This window comes from Abramis brama (genome assembly GCF_963993115.1).
Source record: "Abramis brama genome assembly, chromosome: 25".
In the NCBI taxonomy this organism is placed as follows: domain Eukaryota; kingdom Metazoa; phylum Chordata; class Actinopteri; order Cypriniformes; family Leuciscidae; genus Abramis; species Abramis brama.
The window spans coordinates 19,829,727-19,854,159 of NC_139987.1; the positions used below are offsets into that span (position 1 = coordinate 19,829,727).

At 38.2% G+C, this 24,433-nt stretch overlaps 1 protein-coding gene across 2 annotated transcripts in view; it reads right to left on the minus strand.

Moving 5' to 3' along the window:
• The window catches only part of sez6a (seizure related 6 homolog a), a 44,194-nt gene extending 19,974 nt beyond the window's left edge, over positions 1-24,220 (minus strand). For both annotated transcript variants that reach the window (XM_084105333.1, XM_084105332.1), the window contains exons 1-3: positions 23,866-24,220; positions 4,522-5,118; positions 3,684-3,811 (exon numbers count right to left, since the gene is read on the minus strand). In XM_084105333.1, the coding sequence (XP_083961459.1) occupies positions 3,684-3,811; positions 4,522-5,118; positions 23,866-23,950 (810 nt within the window). In that variant the 5' untranslated portion in view covers positions 23,951-24,220. The remainder of the gene's footprint in view (positions 1-3,683; positions 3,812-4,521; positions 5,119-23,865) is intronic.
• Between the last annotated feature and the right edge of the window lie 213 nt (positions 24,221-24,433).

Here is a 24,433-nt window from a genome sequence, read left to right on the forward strand (position 1 = left end):
TCTAAACAGTCACTATCCAAAGCATATTTTTAAAACTCAGAATCTGCAGAGAAATACATAAATATTCAAACAAACATGCGGCCAGTGTGCCTTTAGCATCCCCATCAGAGCATGCACATTTCAAAACCATTGGTTTAAATTGGCCACCTGGAGAATGAAAAATGTCAGGAAGAGCAATTTTTTTTGTGAAGAAGTTTTTTGCAGGAAATCAAAAAGCAAACAGACAATCAGCTGATGAAACATCACATCTAAAATGTAAAAAAAGGAAGCATCACATGTATGATTCAGTATAGAACAGATCCTCTTGTTCCTTACAGAAAGCCAACATAACCGCTGTACTGTAGGGCCTTTTAGAGGGAAATTGTTTCATACGACAGAGCAGCTGCGCTGCAGTCAAACACACTGATACACACGAATATGACTATCCTCCTGGAACTCCATACGGAAACTTTCACAACTTCAGACTAGGGGCCTTTATTAATGCCTGAGAGAGTTGGCAGCATCTGTCTGCGTGTCTCTAAAACTTTTACGTGCGATGTTCTGTCTCCTCACAATCAGTTTTTAAATGCGCTTCTCTCTGTTCTGATCAATCCAAAATTAGAGGTCTGAGAAATTTCAGTGCAGTCGATCGAACCGTATCGAGTTGGCAGACTGACAGGAATGATAAGTTCCATTTGATTGCATGAAACGCAGTGTCTATGGTGCTTCATTTGCTCAAAATGAACGGTTTGTTCTCTCTTGGCTTGAGTAATGAAGTAAGTGTCACAGTGTCTGGTTTGTGTTTCCCTGGGTAACCACTAGAGGTCTCTTTCCCATACTGTCACCATTACTTCATGAACTACATTTCCCAACATCCTGCTCTGTCACTCATTGATTCATTGCACACAGCTGTCTCCCGTCACCTTGTCAGTATCTGTGTGTATATATTCCTGTTTGTTTCAGTGTTTGTCACAGAGTCGTTGTTTGATGTCACCACACATCTGAAGCTTGTTTTTGCCTGTTCTTGTTTGTGTTTCTTGTTTTTGGATTGCTAATATGGATTTTGACCCTTGCCTGGATGACTACGAATTGGATTGCCCTTTAATAAATACTGCACTTGGATCTACCCTTTTCCCGTGTGTGTTCCGTGACAGAACGACTCCGTCAACACATAGATTCAGCGGTATGAGTTTTCATGACTGTTCCTCGACCACTAAGAGGGAGAGGAGGCAGCTGAATGGGAATTCTCGAGCCGAAGAGGAGGAGCCATGACTTTATATGAATGCTTTGCGTTGTTTGCTCGTATCAGGGAGGAGAGTGCTGCAATCCCGGTTAATTCCGGGGAGAGAACAGCACCCAGTCGCTCGCGGATACGAAGGAGGAAGAGGAAGACTTCCCGTCTCCCTAATGTCCCGGAGACCGTCTCCGTGCAACCCGCTGTGATTCCGGAGGTCGTCCCCGTGCAGCCCGCTGTGATTCCGGAGGTCGTCCCCGTGCAGCCCGCTGTGGTTCCGGAGGTAGTCCCCGTGCAGCCCGTGGTGGTTCCGGAGGTTGTCCCCATGCAGCCCGCTGTCGTCCCGGAGACCGTCCCCAAGCTGCTTGCCCTGACGGCACCTCCCCAGTGCCTCGCCCTGCTGGCGCCGCCCCAGAGTCTCGCCCTGCCGGCGCCGCTCCAGCAACTTGCCCTGCCAGCACCTCTCCAGCGCCTCGCCCTGCCGGCGCCGCTCCGATGTCTCGCCCTGCCGGTACCACTCCAGCGGCTTGCCACCGCCCCAGTGCCTCACTCTGCCAGCGTCATCCCAGTGCTTCACCCTACCGGTTCCACCGATGCAATCTACCGATCCAGAGACTGTTCAGGTCACGTCTGCCGAACCAGTGTCTCCTGACAAGATGGCTGCCGCCGAGCCTGTGTTTCCGGACAAGATGGCCGTCGCCGAGCCGGTGTTTTCAGACAAGATAGCCGCCGCCGAGCCTGTGTCTCCTGACAAGATGGCCGCCGTAGAGCCGGTGTCTGTTCCTGTTCCTGAGCCAGTGTCTGTTCCTGAGCCGGTGTCTGTTCCTGAGCCGGTGTCTGTTCCTGAGCCGGTGTCTGTTCCTGAGCCGGTGTCTGTTCCTGAGCCGGTGTCTGTTCCTGTTCCTGAGCTGGTGTCTGTTCCTGTTCCTGAGCCGGTGTCTGTTCCTGTTCCTGAGCCGGTGTCTGTTCCTGAGCCGGTGTCTGTGTCTGTGTCTGTTCCTGTTCCTGAGCCGGTGTCTGTTCCTGGGGTCGTCTCCGCCATGGCCGCCCGAGGGGTCGTCTCCACCATGGCCACCCGAAGGGTTGTCTCCTCCCTGGCCGCCCGATGGACTGTCTGCTCCGCCCTGGCCGCCTGAAGGGACGTCTCCGCCCTGGGCGCCAGATGGACTGTCTGCTTCGCCCTGGCCGCCTGAGGGAAGGTCTCCGCCGTGGCCGCCCGATGGACTATCTGCTCCGCCCTGGCTGCCTGATGAACTGTCTGCTCCGCCCTGGCCGCCTGAGGGAAAGTGTCCGCCCTGGCCGCCCGATGGGTCGTCAGCTTTGCCCTGGCCGTCGGCTAAACCATCACCCCCTGTTTCTGTTCCCTTCCATGGACCTGGCCCCCCATCCCTCCCCCTGATCCTCCACCGTTCCACCTCCCTCCTGGACTCTTGTTTTGTTTGTTTTTTGTGGGTCTTGGAGCGTCTGGTAGCCGCTCCGTAGAGGGGGGTTATGTCACAGTGTCTGGTTTGTATTTCCCTCGGTAACCACTAGAGGTCTCTTTCCCATACTGTCACCATTACTTCATGAACTACATTTCCCAACATCCTGCTCTGTCACTCATTGATTCATTGCACACAGCTGTCTCCCGTCACCTTGTCAGTATCTGTGTGTATATATTCCTGTTTGTTTCAGTGTTTGTCACGGAGTCGTTGTTTGATGTCACCACACCTCTGAAGCTTGTTTTTGCCTGTTCTTGTTTGTGTTTCTTGTTTTTGGATTGCTAATATGGATTTTGACCCTTGCCTGGATGACTACGAATTGGATTGCCCTTTAATAAATAATGCACTTGGATCTACCCTTTTCCCGTGTGTGTTCCGTGACAGTAAGAAATTTTCTAAATCCTCTTTAACAAGTGCTTTCTTCCAAGAACCATTTAGAAGAGCACATAGTTTTCCTCTGGTGTTCATGATAAATGTTTAACGAGGATATCATCCTGCGATTTAAACGCGAGTACACTTAATGTCTTAATTATACCTCTTAACTTACTTTTTATTAAACGATTTAACTGTGCTATTTCTTTTCTTTTTATTCTCAATTTTATTGTATTTATATTTTTGGCACACAATCAAGCACTGTCTGTCTTATCTATAGCAATTTATTTGCATATAAAAATGCATTATTTTATTGCAGTGCCCTGTTTGCAGTATTCAGGCCACTCAAACCATCCTTGCAATTTAGGAAGTCAAACATTTATTTCATAACCACGTAGATATGCAGAATGCACAGAAGAGAAATATCTTGTCATATACTGAGCCTTCAGACACAGGCTGGGACTTTTTAATTTCTGTGTGTACACTTATGAAATTTCAATGTTAAGTGTAAAGCAGATGGAAATGACACTCTGTTGCCCTTGAGAGACAAAGATGAGTGAGAGAGATGCTTCTCCTAATCTGCATATGATAAAAGCTTTGGATGGAAAGGTACTGACCTGAATCTCAACACCATAACCCAGATATACAGTAACCAGGCAGGTGCAATGCATGTGGGAATCAAGTGAGACATCCAGAGGGAGCTCTATATAACCCTCAGCTTCTGTGAAGTTCATATCGCAGTGAGCTGGAAAAAGAAAGACATAGCGAGAGAAAGAGCATCATTTTAAACAATCGCCCCTTTTACAGCTGTCTTATGTTTGGTTGGCTGTGCACTAATCCTTCATTAGCTCTGACGCCTGTGCATTGTCATAGAGTTCAATACATTGCTTCAAAGTAGAGACACGTCAAGCACATCTATCTGTCTACAGTATCTGTCTGTCTCTGTCTGTCTATCAATCTTTATCTCTATCTCCACATCTATATATATATATCAATCTATATCCATCCATCTATATCCATCCATCCATATATCCATCTATATCCATCCATCCATGGATCCATCTATCCATCTATATCCATCCATCCATCCATCCATCCATCCATCTATATATATACATCCATCAATCCATCCATATATATCCATCCGTCCGTATTTATCTATCCGTCCATATATATGCATCCATCTATCTATCTATCTATCTATCTATCTATCTATCTATCTATCTATCTATCTATCTATCTATCTATCTATCTATCTATCTATCCATATACTGTATATCCATCCATCCATCCATATATATGCATCCATATATCTATCCATATACTGTATATCCATCCATCCATCCATATACTGTATATGCATCCATATATCCGTCCATATATACAGTATCCATCAATCCATATATATGCATCCATCTATCCATCCATCCATCCATCCATCCATCATAAAAGTACCTGAGTATGTCTCAGAGGAGTACCCTGATGTGGTTTTCTCTTCTGGCCTTTGTGGTTCTTTCTTAAGTGAAGTTGACAGAGACAGTGGTGGCAAAGTAGTTTCCTTGTCAAAGGCTTTCCTTGTTGTTGTGATGAGAGTTGTTATTTGACTGGTGCTTGTGGGAGTGCTTGTTGGAACGGTGGGGTTTGTGAGAGGTTGAGAGGTGACTGCTATCTTCTCTGATGTTCTACTACGGCTTTTGCTGGGTCTTCTTTGTTCCACAGATGTTGCCGCAGTCATGGTCAATGTGGTCGCAAGGTCTGAGAAGATTGCTGAATCCTCCTGAGGCACCAGAAGTGAATGTTCAGTGTTAGATGTAGAGGTAGAGACTGTTGGCACAGTGTGTGGTACCTCTTTAAAAAACTGCTGATCTCCCTCGAAGCTCTTGGTCAGCAGAGCTGAGTGGAGTTTAAGCAGTCTTAGGTTGGGGAGGATTGGTACTGCATCTGTTGTGAGCTGCTGGATGTCCGTTGGTGGCTCCTGTTTACTGGTGAAAGGGTCAAACTCTTTCTCTGATTCTGACTCTCCTCCTCTCTGAGTTTGTATGGTTCCATCTTCTGCAAAAAAATCCAGACAGATTGAAAATTAGTACTAGACAACCTAGTCTAGTCTAAGTCAGGTTTTTTTAAACTGGTCTCCACAGACCCAATGGTCCTTTTGGAAGATTAGTTAAAATATTTGTTTTGTAGACTAATTGTTTATTTGTTTTATATATATATATATATATATATATATATATATTTATATATACACATTTTTTTTTTTTTTTTTGCTTATTCTCCAATTATTTCAGGATGACAGCTGAATGCTTGATGCTCTTCAGATGCTTTATAAGTAATTGTACATAAAGTTGTGACTCTATTTGAATATTCTATTTTTGAGCATATTAAGGCAATGCTTCCCTGCAAAGTAATTATTTTACTAGTAGTGACACAAGAGGTTCAATATGTGATCTTCAGTGCTGAAGAACAGCAGCGTCTTTCAAGGAAAAGAAAGTGTGAGGCAATTACAGAACATCTTTCATCTCAAGATTAACACACCTCACTAGACAGAAGAGCTCTCAGAAGGGTTCAGAGAGAGAGAGAGAGAGAGAGAGAGAGAGAGATAGAGCAAGAGAGCGAGCTGTATAATGACAGCCAGCACTTCAGGCCTAAAAATCTCAACAAATGCTTATGATCAGAAACAAACTGTAATCAGAAACAGTCCTCATTCGCCACTGAGAGGAAGTGAGTCATTTAAATGTCATTCAGACACAAAGATTCTTAAAAGCATGTCTAATAAAAAGTCCAGTTTGATCAAAAACAGTAATTATGGGAATGTCAGGGACTGTTGTTGACCAATCTTTGGTTATTAAATGCTTCATGCCATTCAAACTGCATGTGCTCCCTCAGATTTTTGAGCCAAGTGGATTTTAAACTTCTGAAATCCAAAAAAAATTGTTGCTTGATTGATAAAAAAAGAAAGCAAAAAGAAAATAATGTACCTTTATAAAGATCATCAAGTCTAAATGGATAACTTGAATAACCTATTTTCTGTGGAATATGAAAGTTAGTTATTATCAAAATGTCAGATCTGTTCTTTTCCATACATTTAAAATGCTTGGTAATTACTGGCTGGAAAGTCTAATTGTAATAATATTTTAAAAAAAATGTAGGAGAGTTTTCATACTTTTTCCACCAGTGAATATTTGGGTATAGGTTTATTGTTGAAAGTAAAATTTCTGTATAGGAACATACCTTAAAGTCTAAAAGAAGAAGCTATTGAGCATTTCCTATCACTGCAAATGTTGGCATCTTCCTGCTTGTCTTGTTGAGATATTTATAATATTTCAGGTGTGAAGGAAATCCTTTTGTTTTCCTGAAAAAAAAATCTGCTTGTGCGACATCGCTGTGCTGAAAACAACATCTGGAGTTGTGTTTTATCTGTCAAGATGTGCTTCCATTATTGAGACGTGTGAGAGAAACGCTGCACTGAACTGCTGTCAGATCATCTGTCTCTTTATAATCATTCCTACTGGATTACAGAAGCTCTCCACTGGGACGTTAACAATGTCTGGCTTGAGGAAAATTCAAACACAGATGTACAGACTCTTATACAAACACGCAAGTGCATATACCCTGATTCAGCTTCTTATAATTGTGTTTTTACTAAATAAGTCTTAGTTTTCACGACACCGTTTTAAAAACTGAAAACTTTTTATTTGTTTTGAGAGCCTGAAAATGCAAACACATTTTTGAAAACTATACCATTATAGTCTCTGTGTAAACTACATGTATGGTATGCAAATTTGTGAAAACTGTGACGTCATGCGCATGTGTATTACGTGTTTAGTCAGTAGCACTTTATTTTACAGTCCTATTCCCCATGTACATACTAGTATGTACTTATAGTTATTACAATATGGGTAATAACTAGGTACTAACCTACCCTAAACCTAACCTTGACCCTATTACCTGTAAGTACAGGTACTGTAAAATAAAGTGTAACCGTTCAGTCTATAGGCGTGTAGTGTTTCTTTACAAAGTGACATCGTCAACTACTGGCCTGGCATTCATAATACAGTGTTTTTAATCGTTTTCGTGAATCCATGTGAATGGGGATAGTTTTGACAGCGTTGTCATCTGTACGCAAAAATGTCATCATTTATTCACCCTCATGTCATTCCCAACTCATGAGTTTTTTTGATTTTCAGCCCTAGCTCTCAAATCTCAAAATCATCCTTTTTATGTTCCACATTAAGAAAGAAAATCATATGGGGTTTGGAACAACATGAAGGTGAGTAAATGAGGACAGCTTTTTATTTTTAAAATGCTTTGTGGCAACCAGAGACAATCATCACTGTTTATTTTCATAGAACCTCCTATACATCTCATGAATGGCTTCAAAACAAAGTCCTAAGCAGACTGTGAACCCCAGAAGAGCAGATACCTCTGAGACCTTCTGTTATTTCTGCGTTCAAACAGCCTGAGATCATGAGTGTATGTTTTACTCCCTAATTGGGCAACTAGATGACAGTGTGTTCTAACAGGATATAGCTTGGCGACACAATGAAGACAGTAAGAGATAAAAAGAACATCACTGACACAGGATTTGTAGATGGCTTCTGAAGACCAGCTCACAGTTAAACTCTCAGCAGGAGCTACAGCTCTGCTTTATTATTGGATGTAATCAGCCTGTATAGTGAGTTGCCAGTGAACATTGGTGGAAGGCTGAATGAAGATAATCAGTTGTGGATTGTAATAGTTTTGTTGGTGGAAAATGTTGTTAGAAGCTAGAAAGCTGAAATCTCCATTGGGCGCATCTCGGGATGTTTCTTTGTCTTATTGGTCCAAGTCCAGCTGAAAACCAGCTTGGCCCAGCTGGGAGACCTGCTTAAAGTAACTACGACTAGTAAACCAGCTTAGGCTTAACCAGGTTTATTCAGAAGGATATAGCATGAGCCATTTAGTAAATATTGTAACTACACCATCTGCCATTCTTCACTGACAGCCATTAAAGTCATGAAATATAACAAGTGGTGTTATCTTTAAGTTATCTTTAAAAATAGTTTATATTTTATAATAAAATAAAATGTAAATATTAGATAAAAAAATATGCCTTCACAACTAATTGACATAAAATAAGTTATTAAAATTAAAGCTATATATAAATATTTAAAACAATAAAAACTGAACTATAAAAATGATATAAAAGCACAACAAAACTAAAATTTAAATTTAAACATAAAAACATATTGTATTGTGTTCTCCGAGAACATAAATCCCACAATAAATCTGGGTGCATAAACTGTTTTGAAGCCAAATGCATCATTTAATCCTCAAATCACCTTAAAATAGCTGTAAATCAAGCACTGACCTTACAATCTCTCTCCTATTAAGAACACGCAGAGCACATGTCACTCCAGAGTGAACCCCATTTATCAGGATGACACTTTCTGTAATGGAAGTGTGATCAGATCATTCTAGTGGCAATAAACAGCTGTTTTGCACAGCCACACAATATCAGACCATCCAGTCAGATTAAACCAGAGGCTGTAGACAGACATTAATCTCTTAAAGAGGTAATTCAACCGTGCTTTATAGACTGTGACATGGAAAGACTAATCCCAGTGCATTTCTGCAAATAAAACCACCTTTTAAAGGCACAATACACCCTATCGACCTTCTCCTCAAGATGATACGTGCACTAAGATCTATTTTAGATAACCCCCTCCCCTAATGGCACTTCAAAAAACAAATCAAACTGTAGTTGGCGGCTTTACATGTCAATCAGGCGGTTTCTTCCTGTTTTGCCACAAGCCTAAAGTCAGGCTATGCTACTCTCTGAAGTATCCAGCATGTTTTTTCCTGCCTGTGAGAATCCCGCACTGAGACATAGAGAGCGGTGAGGTGTTTAAATAGTCTGAAATTGCTTTTATTCGCTTTGGCAGGCAAGTGTCAGAGTGCAGCATGCTGCGAGTCAACATGTCTAAAAACATAAACGGGCAAAACAAAAGGTGCCCTATACCTGCCCGACGGACAAACGCAATATTAGAGCTGACACTGATGGATGAAACTCTCGGTTCTTAAAAGATAGAGAATGTTTGTAATTTGTTTTAGTCCCAGGATACAGAAGACAGTGACCCTGAGATTTGAAATGGACCTTTACAGATGAGAAATCATGCAGTTATTCCTATCTCCACACTTTCATCAAACCTTACTGCACCTTTAACTAAACTATCTCAGCCATAGCGGTTTCAGAATTCATTCTGTTGAATGTACTAATTTGTGTAAAAAAGACTGTAATTGATGTAATTATTTCTGTAGTGAACAGTGAACGAACTACTAAAATGACAATATCAAATCAATCGCACAAGCTCACCAGCACCATTGACCTTCCATTTACTGTTGGGAGTAATATCGAATGCACTTTTTAAATTTTGGAAGTCTTGTCAAAATTGTTTGTCAAAAATGTTAAGACATTTTACATTTTTATATAATCCTTAAATGAAGTAAAGCTATATATTATTTTTAATAAATTAATAAATTAAAATATGTATTTAACTTGCTGAATTAAGTATGCAATTTAATGAGACATGCGGCAATGTAGCATAATACTGTTTAAAACATTAATTGCTGCTTACTGCATACAGTTTCACATACTATTAAAAACACACACACACACATCTACATACATACACACATACAAACATACAACTTCATTAAATTGAATAGCACTGGGCGAAGAACTTTTCAAGTTTAAATTCTGTAATAAACCACTTTTGGGCATCAATGATAGAGAGTGAAAGTTGACTTACTGTGCTCAGCGTACTTGTGTAGGTGTTAGTGAACAGCATGTATCATTTATTGAGCTCATACATTAGCAGCTCTTCTCTGACACATAGCTTAGCTGGGCGGAAAAAGTGTCGTTATACCTGAAAGCTCATGATTTAATTGTTGGCAGCTTGTGGAATGTATTAAAGCGTGGACGTTCAGACAGCTTTCCTCCCACATGGAGGAGAGGTCGCTGCATTTCTGTCTTGCTGAAACCTGTTAAAAATGGGCTGTTTTCTGGACCTGAAAATGAAGGCTGATACATCATGTTTGTTAATAATATTGTCTCACATATACTGCTGTCTGTAATCTGTACTATGTCTTAAGATGAATGACATTTGTCAAAGGATACACAGGGTATGAACTTACTGTACATATGAAATTAACCAAATCACGATATGGTAATATTATCATTCATATATATGAATTGTAAAATGATTCAACCCCCATTGCAAATCAGGTTTATTGGCAAAATGTACAGACTTTCAGCTGTTTGCAATGAACAAATCAAACACAAGGAATTGAAATAGCTCAACACAATAAATGTTTCAAGTGGTTTCCCCAAATTCAACTGAAAATTCAACTTTTAATGAATTCTGCTGTTTCAATTTTTCAACCCCATCATGGCAAACATCTTCAGTATTTGGTAGAACACCCTTTTGCTGTTATGATCTGCTGCAAATTAGATGTATAACCAGACACCAGCTTCTGGCAGCGTTTCTGAAGAATCTTAGCCCATTCCTCATGAGGCAGTTGCCTCCTGTTCAGCAATATTCTTTGTTTTGCGTGCTTCAGCCGCCTTCTTCAAGGATTCCTCCTAGGATTTCCTGATAGTAAAAATGAATCCATCTTGCCTTCCACACGCTGCAGGTTTCCAGTGCCAGAGGATGCAAAGCAGCCCCAGAGCATCACCAAGCCTCCCCATGCTTAACTGTAGACAGTGTGTTATTTTCAACAGATGCTTCATTCTTCTTCCTCCAGACATACCACTGATCCATAGGGCAGGCAAGTTACAGTTTTGCTTCATTGCTTCACAGAAAAGAATCCCAAAACTTCTGTGGATTATTTATATGATTTTTTAGCACTTTTCATGTGCTTTTGGGTCAGTAGTGGTTTACATCTTGGAGTTCTGGCATGGAAACCGCATGTGTTTAGTACGCGCCTTACTGTGCGAACTGAAACCTCAGTCACTGTTGCCACCAAGTCCGTCCAGGTAGTGTAACCACTGTTCCTTTAACTTTAAACTTGCAAACTATGCTTCCAATGGTGTCTCAAGGAACATTTTGTGCCTTTTTGTATCCTGTTCCCTGTTTTTGAAGGGTGATGATATCTTCTCTATACTTTTTGGACCACTCTTTTGACTTAGCCATATTTCTAACATGCAGTCAAACGAAACACTCAACAAACCTAGCCAGTTTAGATATTTCATGTGTTCTAGCTCAGGCACACCTGGTGCAACTAATGAAGCCCTTGATTAGTTGCATCAGGTGTGCTTGAGACAACGCCTGTTTTGCACATTTGTGCTGTTGTGAGGGATTCTATTCAGGGGGTTGAATAATTTTTAGACAGCAGAAGTCATTGAAAGTTGAATTTTTAGTGGAATTTGGGGAAACCACTTGAAACAGTTGTTGTGTTGAGCTGTTTGATTTGTTCATTGCAAACAAAGTCTGTACATTTTGCCAATAAACCTGATTTGTGAATAATTTTGATTACAACTGTGTATATATATTTTTATGTTGGTATATTATGTTATCTCAAGTGTTTGAAGACATTACAGACCATTCCAAATTACAAAAGTTAACTGAACTTCTACAAATATTCCTTGCTGATTGTGTATAGGGAGCACTGAACACTACATAGGGACCCTAAGGATTGGAACACAGAGCTGCAGACAAAGTTCTTGGGCTTATTGACAACAAACAACTTATTTCATCAAAGAGATAAACAACAAAACCCCTTCCTGTCTTTTAAGGCATCTCTGCTCTCTCTGGATTTCATCAAACAGAGTTTGAATTAAGCGTTGCATCCATTCAAATCAAATCTAGTTCTATGATTAGTACAGCATCACTGCATGTACAATATCAAAAGAAAATTCACCAAGATGAAAAGCTCTGTGTTTTCAAACTGCACCAGACTACTGTAGGTTTAGTGAGGCTGATTCTTTAGGAGGCTGTCCCATGACAGTTTGCTCTGAAGGAGGGAGGGAACATGCCCAAGAAAATAATAATGGTATTATCCACCTCCTGAGGAATGCTGTAAATCCAGAGGAACATCGTTATAAGATCAGAAATAGTCTGCACACTCTAAATAATGGATTGGTTTTTTATTCACCTCTCCCTTTCTGTATCTCTCTCCCCATTTACCTTTCTCTCTTTTTGTCCTCTTATGATGTAAACCATCACTTGCCCACTGTTTTGGCAGTGAGATTAAACCGCAAAGCATTGTGGGTAATAAAGCAAAAGATAATCACCACCGACATTATAGCAAAGAAAGATTATATATTATACATTTTATGAAACAGTATTAAAATATATATTAATATAATACACAATTTATATATATATATATGTGTGTGTGTAAGTATAGTTTTTTAACGTGATTTGAGCTTAAGAATAATTATTTTTACTGATTTGAAATGTATTATTATTATGTATGTATTAAATGTAATACAGCATTATACATTCATACTCATGCAAAAGCGAGAGACTGGAAATGCCAATTTATGCCAATTTGGCTGTGATAAAGGTAAAGTTTGAAAAAATGTTTTATATTCATGACCAATAGAAGACCAATACATCTCAGGGTAACTGAGTAAGAATTCCAAGACCACAAACTTTAAAACTGCAGGTTTGCAGCATTGCAGGAAAGTGGAGTAGATTGTTTATCTTTGGATTTATTATTATTTGTTATATGTTGAATTTATGTTTTTGCCCCTTTAAAGGGACTTTCCTTATACAAACCAAATCAATATCAAAATCAATATTTACTCATTTATCCATAACAGCTCACGTATAGCTTAAAAAATTTGAAAATTACTCTAAAATAAATTCTAGGTTTCTTGTGATCAATAGTGTCTCTACAAGTGGAAAGAAGAGTTACACAGAAGATCTTTATTTATCTTTCGAACACAGAGACGTATGTGTGAATATACTCAGAGGATTGTGAAATAAAATCTCACAGGCATCCTCACAGTAAGACACTTTCATTCTGCACCAAACTCTTCAGAAAACACTTGATCAAAGTGACAGGAGAGAGAGAGAAAAAGAGAAAGCATAATTCATGCTATTTGAAAGAACAAAGGCCTGCGAGGAAATGACAGCTTGTCAGAAAAGAAATAAAGCCACGGTAGAGAAGAGACAACAACGCGAGGCATAAAAGCAAACAAACAGAGGTAAAGTAAACAGACGTTGGTTTATCTGTGCGCTCACATATGCCTTTTTTATTTCTTACATTTCTTGGAGTATATTATCATTCAGTCTATGGGCTGTCATTAAGGTGTACAGTGATTATGAACCGTGTTTATATTATTATTATATATATATATAGGATTACATTGCATAAGTATTAATACCCTTTTCGGGACACTTGAAATTTAGCTCAAGAGCATTCCAGTTACACTGGATTATCTTTGGGATGTTTCTACACTTTAATTGGAGTTAACCAGTGGAAAATTCAATTGAAAGGACATGAATTGGAAAGACACATCTCTCAATAAAAGGTCTAACAGCTGAAAGTGCAAATAAGAGCAAAAACCAAGTCATGAGGTCAAAGGAACTGCCTGTAGAGGACCCAGATCTAGGGAAGACTACAAAAATAATTATTCTGCAGTGAATGTTCACAGAAGCATGTAGCCTTCATAATCCTTATTGGAAGAACTTTGGATCAACCAGGTCTCTTCCTAGAGCTGGTCTTCTGGCCAAACTGAGCAACAGATGGAGAAGGGGCCCTGGTTACAATGGTGACCAAGAAGATGATGGTCATTCTGGTTGAGTTCCATGATCACATATGGAGATGGGAGAAATTTTGTCATCACTTACTCACTCTCAAGTTGTTCCAAACCTGTATGAGTTTTGTTCTTCTGCTCAACACAAAAGATATTTTGAAGAATGTTGATAACCAGATAGTTGATGACTTCCATAGTAAGAAAAAAAATGCTATGGAAGTCAATGGCTACTGTGTCAACTGTCTGGTTACTGACATTCTTTAAAATATCTGCTATTGAGAAGAAAAGCCTGAGTTAAATCCTGGTATTCTGCTCTTTTTTTATTCTGTCTGCTTCTCTCTTCTGAGAAGACAGTCCTGATAGACATCTGTGATTGACAGGCAGATTTTATTGCAAAGGAAAGGTCAAGGTTGCTAAAAACTTAGAGAGAGGGGGCTGATTAGATGCTCTGTGATGAGCTCAGAAGTCCCCCAGAAGCCTTTGCACAATATCTGCCCGTCTCCCATCAACCTAGAGCGTAAAATCAAGAAAAAATGTGTGAAGTTAATACCTTATATAAATACAAGCCTATAGGTATAGGCTAATATTAGGTATAGGCTCAACTGAGTTGAGTTTTGATACTGTGACATTCTCTACTGTGTACTTTTTTCAACTGTGGTCAACTGTGGTTGTTTTTAAATGTGCTATACTTATCTCATATAATTATCTCATAATTATATTTTATACATAATCATATATTTTCATTTTGTTTATTTCTCTTGAATTAACGAATGTTCTGCACATTCTGGGTCAGGTTTTGTTGGAAAATATGTGAAAATAGCTTAATATACATATAAAATAATGTCTTAATGAAAATGTTAAAATGCAATATGGTTTCTGTAAGATAGGGAATATAAAATATTAGGGAATATAAAATATTATTAGATTAGTATAAAAACAATAGAAGTAAATAGAGTTTAAACCATAATTTTAGGGTTAGGGATATAGGAAAGAAAAATACAAAAATGATACCTCCTTAATGTATCAACTGGTTATAGAAAACAATGCAATGAGAAAAGACCCTAAATACTTCATGTGTTACAGAATCTCAAAATGTGCTTCAATCAAAAATCTGAGCATTTAAACCAAGTGATCTGAGTGATTCATATAAATTGTATATTCTCCATGCAAACAATTTAATTTATTTATCCTAAGGAATTTTACGAGAAACATCTGAGACAGCAAGTCATGGACTGACAGAAAGAAAGGAAGAGAGAGAAATGCGTGATGCTAATGGTGTAGACTGGATTCCCCTTGTGTCTTGTTAACTTCTCAAGTTTTGCACGGTTTATTTCGAAGCTCCCACTGGGTGCCGCTTCTCCAGCAAATTACCATGGAAACAACTTTTAGATACGTCCCACTGGATATTTTCAATTTATGCAATGAATGATGAGTAATGAATATACAGGTTTTTCCCTGGCTGTCTGTCTAGGTCAACACAGAGGACTTTTTAAGTGTATGAATATGTAACAGGGTGAGAGATATTGCTCTGCTCTGCTCTGACTGGAAAAACACACAGACACGGGGCAACAGAGCAGCGAGACGTGCACTGTATGAAACTGACTTCTTAACACCATGGATTGTTTCACAAGCAACAACAGACCTCTGAAGATCTCTCGGAATTTCTGGACTTAATCTGAGTTGAGCAGTACATTTCATAACACTCCCTGAACTTGGAGAATCGAGAATACTTTGTTTGTTTCCAGGTCAGATGTATTCGAAGTGGAGTAAATATGCTTTCAAGCATGAAAAACAGAAGCAAGCAAGTTGATTTGGCCTTGTTGTTTAAGATATTCTTGCACTTTCCTCTGAAAACAAATGGAAGCTATTAGCACACAAAACAATTATTTAACTTTTTGCTAAATACTGTGTAGTAGCCTACATAAAATACAGATACAGACAAACTCAAACTCACACTCTAGCATGGTTTCAAAGTTAGATGTCTACACAGTATTTTAAAACTGTCCTAAAAAGGTAGGTTGCATAATTATCCTGCCTGAAATCTTCTTTCATCAACTTATTTATGTAGTTTTATGTAATTCTACAGGATTTCCGAGAGACGTGTCACGTTCTTTAACAGTCCACCTGGAAGCAAAGATGCTGTGATGCCAAACCCCCTTATGGAAGAAGCAAGCTGTTGTTTACAACTGTGACAATGAGGATCAACTAAACGCTGTTTTTTCAAAAGTATGTGAAGTATGTAAACTTACCATAGCGGACACTGAATGGTCCTTGGTCAATGAAAGCTGCTATGGAGTCAGTTTGCAGGTCTGGCTACGTGAGACTTTAGTGTGATAACCCCAGCTATGATTGGCAGCACTGACTGTGGCTCCGACCTGTTCTCTAATCAGCTTCTCTTGTGTGTTTAATCAGTCAGGCCTAGGAGAAGTGTGAACAGATCCAGGACAGCAGTTCCCCGTAGGAGTCCTGATGCATTAACCTTACACCTCTAATGACCAATTCACACTCTGATAGAGCAGACCAGGCACCACTTTAATTATTTGATCTCATTTGTGTTAGGGTGGTTATGCAAGATGAATGAACTGTGGGAACACTTAATAGAATTGTCATCCACACAGGCCATGTTTCTTGTGGGTTTACTGGATTTAAGGTTTGCTCTAGAGCAAATAAGAAAACGCACAGTGAATAGCAAAGCAAAAAGCTATTCACACAAAGGGTCAAACCCATATCGGTGTAATGCATCTTTCAGATTTTTTTCAATGTTTAGTGGAAGTTGAGATTTCAAATTCCTGCAAAGCACTAATTTATATTGAAAAAATTAAATATACGCACTGCTAATTCATATGTATGCACCAAAAAAACATTGTTTTATTATATTAAACAAGACATTTGCCTAATTTGTTAATTAAAAGCCTATAATGTCTTTACTACATTTAGCTGTTTATTAGTACTTATAAAGCACATATTAATGCCATATTCTGCATTACCATATTCTACTTCCCTTAATCCTACCCAATACCTAAACCTAACAAATACCTTACTAACTATTAATAAGCAGTAATTAGGAGTTTATTGAGGCAAAAATCGTAAAGTTAAGTTAATTAATAGTGAGAATTCGACCCTAATCTAAAGTGACAGAAATTTAAGTTTACAACAAAAAAAATATAAAATTCATTATTTATTATTACAATACACATTTCATAAATTAAATTTAATTAAAAAAAAATTCTTATTCATTTCAAATGCATCAAACGCTATAATAACATGAAAAAAAAATCTATTTAAAAAACCTTTGCTTTTATAATGTCCAAAACTCACCATGGAAGTGATTTCATCTTTCATGTTTAGTTGTAAGACACCCATTATTGACAGCCTGTGTTGCAAATGAATGATTGTTTGTGTGTCTGTAGTGTGTATGTGTTTGTACTGAGCTCACTATTCTCCTCTAAAAACACAGATTTTTCTTTTCTCTTTAGGATGAGAGAGGACGGGGTGGTGCGAACAGTTCTGTCGGCATGGCAGATCCGAAGATACGTCTCCCGTAGCAACGGAAAAGCTTTAAAGTCCAACCGTGGCTTCGTCACCTTGTCAAATCACCGCAAAGTAAACAGCACAACACCTAAACAACCTCACAAACAGCAGCTACGGCTAAATCACAGTTCCTCAACTGGACTAATTACTGCAATTAAATGGGCGTAATTACTTTTAGCACAGATATCTCTTAACAACTTATACGCCCCTTGAGATTTTGTCCTCTTTTATTGAGTCTGGTGTCAGAATTTCAGAGCCAAAGGGAGGGTGTCAAACCTAAGAGATTAAAATTAGATAGACTAGAAAAAGTCACTAGCATGATCATAAAGACTCTGACTCACACACCTTTATATATATATACCTACATAGTATGACTATCTGACGCATATTGCATACAAAAAGTGTTTTCTCAAAAAAGCAATCTCTGCCCTGATTGGCTGGCTAAAGCAGTCTCCAGGAGTGAGGGTCTATTGGTTTTTATCAGTTCAACTTTACATATTCCTCAGATCTGAAAGTAATTCAAGTTTGAGGTACTTAAACTGATAAGAAAAAATGCAATCAGTTATCTGCGTTTCTGCCTCTGAAGGAGGAACGCAGGAAGAAAAGTCTCAAAACCGAAGAACATCAACAGTGCATTTATTACAGCATGACAGATGCAGTCTCTGATGCATTCACTCTGGGATTCGATCTCAGCAGCCGTTTCAAATACAGTGGCATCTGAACGCTGCAACAGAGAGACGCCATGAAACCTCCGTTTGTCCTGGAGCCTTTGAGAGCCCAGTGTCCTCTGCTCTGATCCTGACAAAACACAGAGCCTCTCATTTAACAGATGTGCTCAAGGATCTACAGACATCTTTCCCTGTCACTTATTTAAAGACACTGGGCAGTGGTGTTATACCTGACATCTCATATCAAATATGCAAATATCAGCATAAATGCAATTACATTTTCAAATAATTACACAAACTCCAGACACTTGACCCCCAATTTCAAATCACTTAAAGTGCCCCATTATGTGTTTTTTTTAAATATTACCTTTCACACAGTTTGTAATATATATATATATATATATATATATATATATATATATATATTACAATATATATATATATATACTTCTTACAAAAAAAGTTTATTGAAGTGTGCTATTATTAGGCTATACTTTTAAACAGAAAATAAGAAAGTATACTGTCAGTCTACTTTTTATGTATAAAATTACACGAGTATACTTGACCACTGACAGAAAAGTCTAAGTATATTTGGCCTATATTGTACTCAATCTTTGATTGAGATATACTTAAAGTACAATTAAGTATTTCAAGTATACTTGGCTTTTAGTTGTGTTTACTCATTTGATTGAGTAGCCTATTAAATACTTTATTCACACTGTTTTACATATTGTCTTATAAACTTACATTGTTTGAAAATATTGATTTATAAAGAAAACAGATCTAGAACATGTTAACTAAAAGATGTGTGTAATTTAACGTGATAATCAGACATTAAACAGCATATAAATGGAAAGCCTAACGTTAGTGAATGAAATGTCGACCCAGGACGAGGTATAAGAGTGTGAAGCTTTGGGGGTGTTGATGGACTCGATCTACTGCATCTATGTTCTGATCATCGTTCTGAATCTGATCTTAAAATAGTCTTTGACAAAAACACAGTTTTTTCAGCCTTTTGTTTGAAATATTGCTTTTTTATGAAACTTAACCACATTCAAGTGTTGATTAAAAAAAAAGAATGCATGAAGCTAGAATAAAATGGATTTTTGGTTAAAAGCAGAGGCTCTTTCTTTTGATGTATTGTATGTTCAGATATTCATACAATAAAATTATCAAAAATACTGATGCTGGCTGGTAACTTAAAAAAAACTCTGGCAGGGAAAGAGTTAAAGAACTTTTAAATGTATATTAGTGTATATAATAAGTATAATTGGAACGTAGTAGTATACTTAAAGTGCAAAAATAATATAAATAGTAAACTAAGTGTGATGTTATGTTCACTTAAATAAAACTTAAAAGTACTTGCAGTATAAAACTACTAAATTAGTAGTTTACTGAGAGTAGAATTCAAAGAGTATTTAACAAGTAAACTATCGGTATACCTGTAGGTTCACTTGTAGTATATTTGCAGTACAAATTAACTAAACTAGTTGTGTACTCAAAGGTTTACTGCAGTTACCCTTAAGTAGCCTACTTAAAATAAACAAAAAAAATAAATAAAAATAATACAAAATTGTAAATATAAATAATAATTTATTCATTAAAAATTGTCTGTATAAATAGTAAATAAAACATATTATAAAAAATATTGCCCTTTAATAGACATTCAACTAACCCTCAACCAAAACCTAATCATACCCTAACCCTATAGTAAGTACATGTAGTTGCTAAATATTACTCAGTACTTAAATATATAATTACAATGTCACAATGACACCTTAAAATAAAGAAACCAAATATCCTTAGTGTTAGGTTAAGATGTACCCTGTTCTGCATTCTGAATCAGAGGCCGAGGAAACCATCAGGATACTAAATAATGAAATGTCACACATAATAAGAGAGGGATTAGGAGGCCAATAGACTTTTTGGCATTTTAAAAGTCAAAAAGTCAACTTGTAATCTTCCTCTTAAATATACCAATTTTATGGTTGTGTGGCTGCAGGTGCCTTGCATGTAAAGAGCATCAGCCTTGCGCTTTCAAGAGGATCAGCAAGTATTGATGCCTAAGAAGTCGATGTCACCGCCCTTTAGGCTGAAATAAAAACACTTGAAATCAATAAAAGAACCATCACAGTGTGCTGATTGAATAAATGCCTTTTTGACACAAAAGGAAATGCGTGTGGCATACTTGACGGGTTTTGTATGGTCACACAGTTAAAACGCAACAATAAATGGTTCCAGGCACATTACTGTCTTTCCTCTATAATCTGCTGCCTTTCTTTATGAGAAATTGCCAGCTCAGATCGGCCTGCCATTGCTTATGGTTCAAAGCTGTACGCCACGAAGCAATGCAACCAACTTAACCTCCCATTTCTATTTGATGGATGAAAGGGAAGTAACATCAGCCGTGATTTTGGTTAGGATGGCTGGTAGATTTCTGCTCTTTTCTGTGTAAATTAGAAACACATGAAGTACATAAACCATCATCAGAGAAAAAGTTCTCACAGAAGAACCCAAAAGACTCATCTCAGCCCCACATGCAGAGTTCAGACAACATGAGGATATTATGCCCGGTACACATTGTTCGATTTTGGTGGCTCCTAACGGTGGTCTACGTCATACAGTGTGAGTGGTTCAAAGACGATCTTGCGACCAAAGATAGCCTGCGATAATTTTCTGACAGTGTCAGAAGTTTAGCATGATTATCTCAATAGTGTGTTTGCTGCTACAATACGTTTACTGACTTCCCAATAAAAATGCTGCATGAAATGCCGTATTGATCAACGTTGCATGGCGCTACTTTCCTCAAGCTCCATTTACAAATGTCCTTTTTCCCTATAGCAATGACCGCATCCATATTCTCCTCTTTCGCTTACTCCTTTTTTTCAGCGCACATAAAATCCACAATCGCCAAAGTGCGATTCATCTTGCTCTATTTGTTTACCACTAGCATATACTGATGATGTTCTATTCTTCTATGCTAACTTGCGTCGTAGCCTACGATTCAATAGGTGTCATTATCGTACAGTCTCGTACCCAAGTTTATTAGATCCATGTCGTACAGTGTGATTTGTAATGATCTTATAGGATTGCTGAAACCGCTGTATGTAGCAGGTATTAGAGAGCATTCTGCCATAATGACTCATTTACAAGCCATAAACCAACAAAGCACCAGGCTAATTATGTCAACTAGCAGCTTCTGAATAGCCCTTGATCTTGAGCTTGAGCTAATCACCAGCAATCCAAAAAACAGGTGTTGAACATTTTTAAACCCTCCCCTGAAATCAGAGGTATGAAAGGCAGAAATTGAAGCCCTCAGACTGTTCCCATGCTTCTGTTTTTGAATAGCCAGAATACAAGACCATGAATCTTCCACAGAATTATGAAAGTATCTGATAAGAAAGCTGCAGCAAAAATAGAAATAGAAATAGACATTTGAATAGACCTAGTGCACACTTTAAAATGACTTAATATACTTCTGCCTGCATAGAAACATTTTCCTTCAGCTGCCTAAATGACTCATTCACTCTCAAATGCTTCAAAATTTCATTCATAGCTCAAAAAGTCACAATGACATTAACTATTTACCACCTAAACGTATTTTCAAATCATAAAACCATTAGGGGTGTCACAATATATCACAATACAAAAATGCAACAATATGTATCGTGGATAGTGACAATCTGTATTGTGTATAGTTCACCCAAAATAAAAATGACTGTGTGAGAAAAAATTCAAGTTTACAGATTTTTAGTGTCGGTACTGCATTAAACTATAATGTTGAATATAATGTATAATAATGCAGTGGGGGAATATTTGTGGGTCCTGATAATGCCAAATGTCTCAGTAGAAAGTGGCCTGCATTATTTTAAATATGTCTAGTCAGTGACAGAGTGCAAGCATATTCGTCTAAAACAATTCTGTATTTTCAGCTTCAGAATCATGAATATTTTTATTCTGGTGTCACCATTGTTCTGTGCATTGGGTTACCAGCACCAACTCCAAGCCTATTCATTCACACCCCGTTGCAATACCAAATTTAGCATTTTAATCAACAGTACATTCTTTGTTAATCTTTTATCATATGTCTTGGAGTATCGCAATAATATCATATCGTGTGTGCAGTATCATGATATGTATCGAATCGTGACATGAGGGTATCGTTACACCCCTAAACCATTATAACTCAATTAATAATTTGGAATCATAACATTAAAAAGCACACTGATGGAGGAATCTACATTATGATATGCAAAGCATTAAAACATTATGTTGTGATAAATATCAAAATGTGCATTCCCCATGATTAAAAAACACAAAAATCTTGAAGACCAATCAGAAAATTACATTATGTAATGTGCTTGCCTCCAAGTCAGAGAGATACACAAAAGTCACCGGAAGTTTCATTTTAATGCTACATTTGTAAACAGAAGCGTCAGTTTCTTAGTGATGTTTAGTAGATGTTTCTGCACTTTACAACAAAGAGCAAAGCAGCACTATAGAAAGGCAATGATATTTTATTTCTATTTATTTATTTTAGTAATAGACTATTGACCACCTCAGTTTTTTTGTTTATATTGAAATACTATATATTTGTGCTTTCATTCAATGATTTCTTTAAAGCTTGCATAAATTAACATTAATAAAAGATGCACCCTTTTAAATTATAAAGTTAATTTGTGCAATTCCAACTGTCTCATTAAAATCTCATTGCAGAATTTGTACTTCTAAATCAAACATGAGCCCACAGGATAGTACAGGAGATATGCATCTCATTATCACAACACAACATATGGCTGCCAAACATGCTGTGCCACAGCAACAATACGTACTGACTTATGAAGCAGCTTTATTATGAAAACCCCTGTGCCATCCACAGTCTATCCGTATCTGTTAAAATGACCTGAATAAGCTGAGATCGAGTCTGTTATTAGACTCGTAGAAACAACACAACTCTGCTGGCTTCATAAACAGGTCTGTTCGGGACGGTGGTAATCTTATCTTCAGGATTATAGTGTCATTATCTTCTTCTGCAGGGACCCACAGCACAATCACTCTGTCCCGTTGTAACACTGCGCCGAAATTTGACTTGTGAAATGGTGCAAATTGAGGCTACTGATTCGATATAATATCTCGCAATATGGTTCGTCTCTCTCGAGCAACGCAATTTGCATCTAAAATACTTTTTAAACAATACGTTTTATTTGTTTTGTTAACATTCAGTCTGATACGCTCGAGCTGCGTAGGCTACTGTTTCTATGGTCACTGCCACAGAACGCGACTTCTGTTCGCAAACGTCTATTTGTGTGTATTGAAAAAAGTGAAAAATACGTGCTAAAACCAATGTTTAATATAACTTTTGTGGTTGCTGAAACTCAAAAAATATTAAGCCCAACATTTTGTTTTGACTTACTTTTTCAAGTTATTCGCAGACGAACGCTCTGGGCGTTCAGAGCTTAAAGTTATAGGCGTCTCGAGACCCGATTCCAATTCTGCGGGTTTTTTTGTTTTTTGTTTTTTTAATAATGCATTATCGCCTCAATGTGAACGGCCCCTGATTTCTCTTTCAACACTCTACAGATTAAGTTTATGCGTGACAGCTTCGTGCAGTCCTGCGATATTTCTGTCAAAGTATAACACGTGATCAATGAACCCTTTTTATAGTCTCAATTTAGATGCTTTTGTAGGTAAATGGCAATCGTGGGGCGCTAACTAAGAAATCCTTTGCCAGTAAAGCCCCAGATAGCAGGTACAATCCCAGTCAATTATGTGCCCGAGATGAATATCTAACTCTACTACATACAGCAGCATTAGTAGATTTAGGTAGTCTACTTAAAAATAAATACTCACCTTGACAACGCGTGTGAATCACTGAAAGACTCAGAATGAGCAGCAGAAAGAGCCAGTTCGTTTGGAGCTCGATCCTTACGCACATTCTGAAACGACTCCTCAGAACACACTATAATTTGTCCTTGTGTTAAACAATCCAGCGAGAATGACTCGATTGTCAAATAAAATGTCCGTAAGGTCTAGTAAGCATATGGTCTACACTCGTGTTTCCCGGTGACTCGCGCAGAGAGAGAGAGCTCGACTCACGGGCTGTTATAAGCGGATTGCGCGGTGGAGGTTCAGGACCGCGGACAGCTCCAATCAACCTCAACGCGCCTGGACACTTTGGACAGCAGCCTGGCGCTCATCCAGTAGCATTGGGTTTATTTAGAGCAGCAGCTTTTGTGTGAGAGAGGAGAGGCAGAGGAAAATTACATCAGATGAATGAGGATGGACATATCATCCTAATGCAATGAGAACAAGTGCTAATATAAACTTAACCCTGGGGAATACAGACATTTAAAAGGTGTGTGGGGGTGGGGGGGTGTGGGGACAGTGAGTAAATGGGTTTGAGTGGGTAAAATAATTG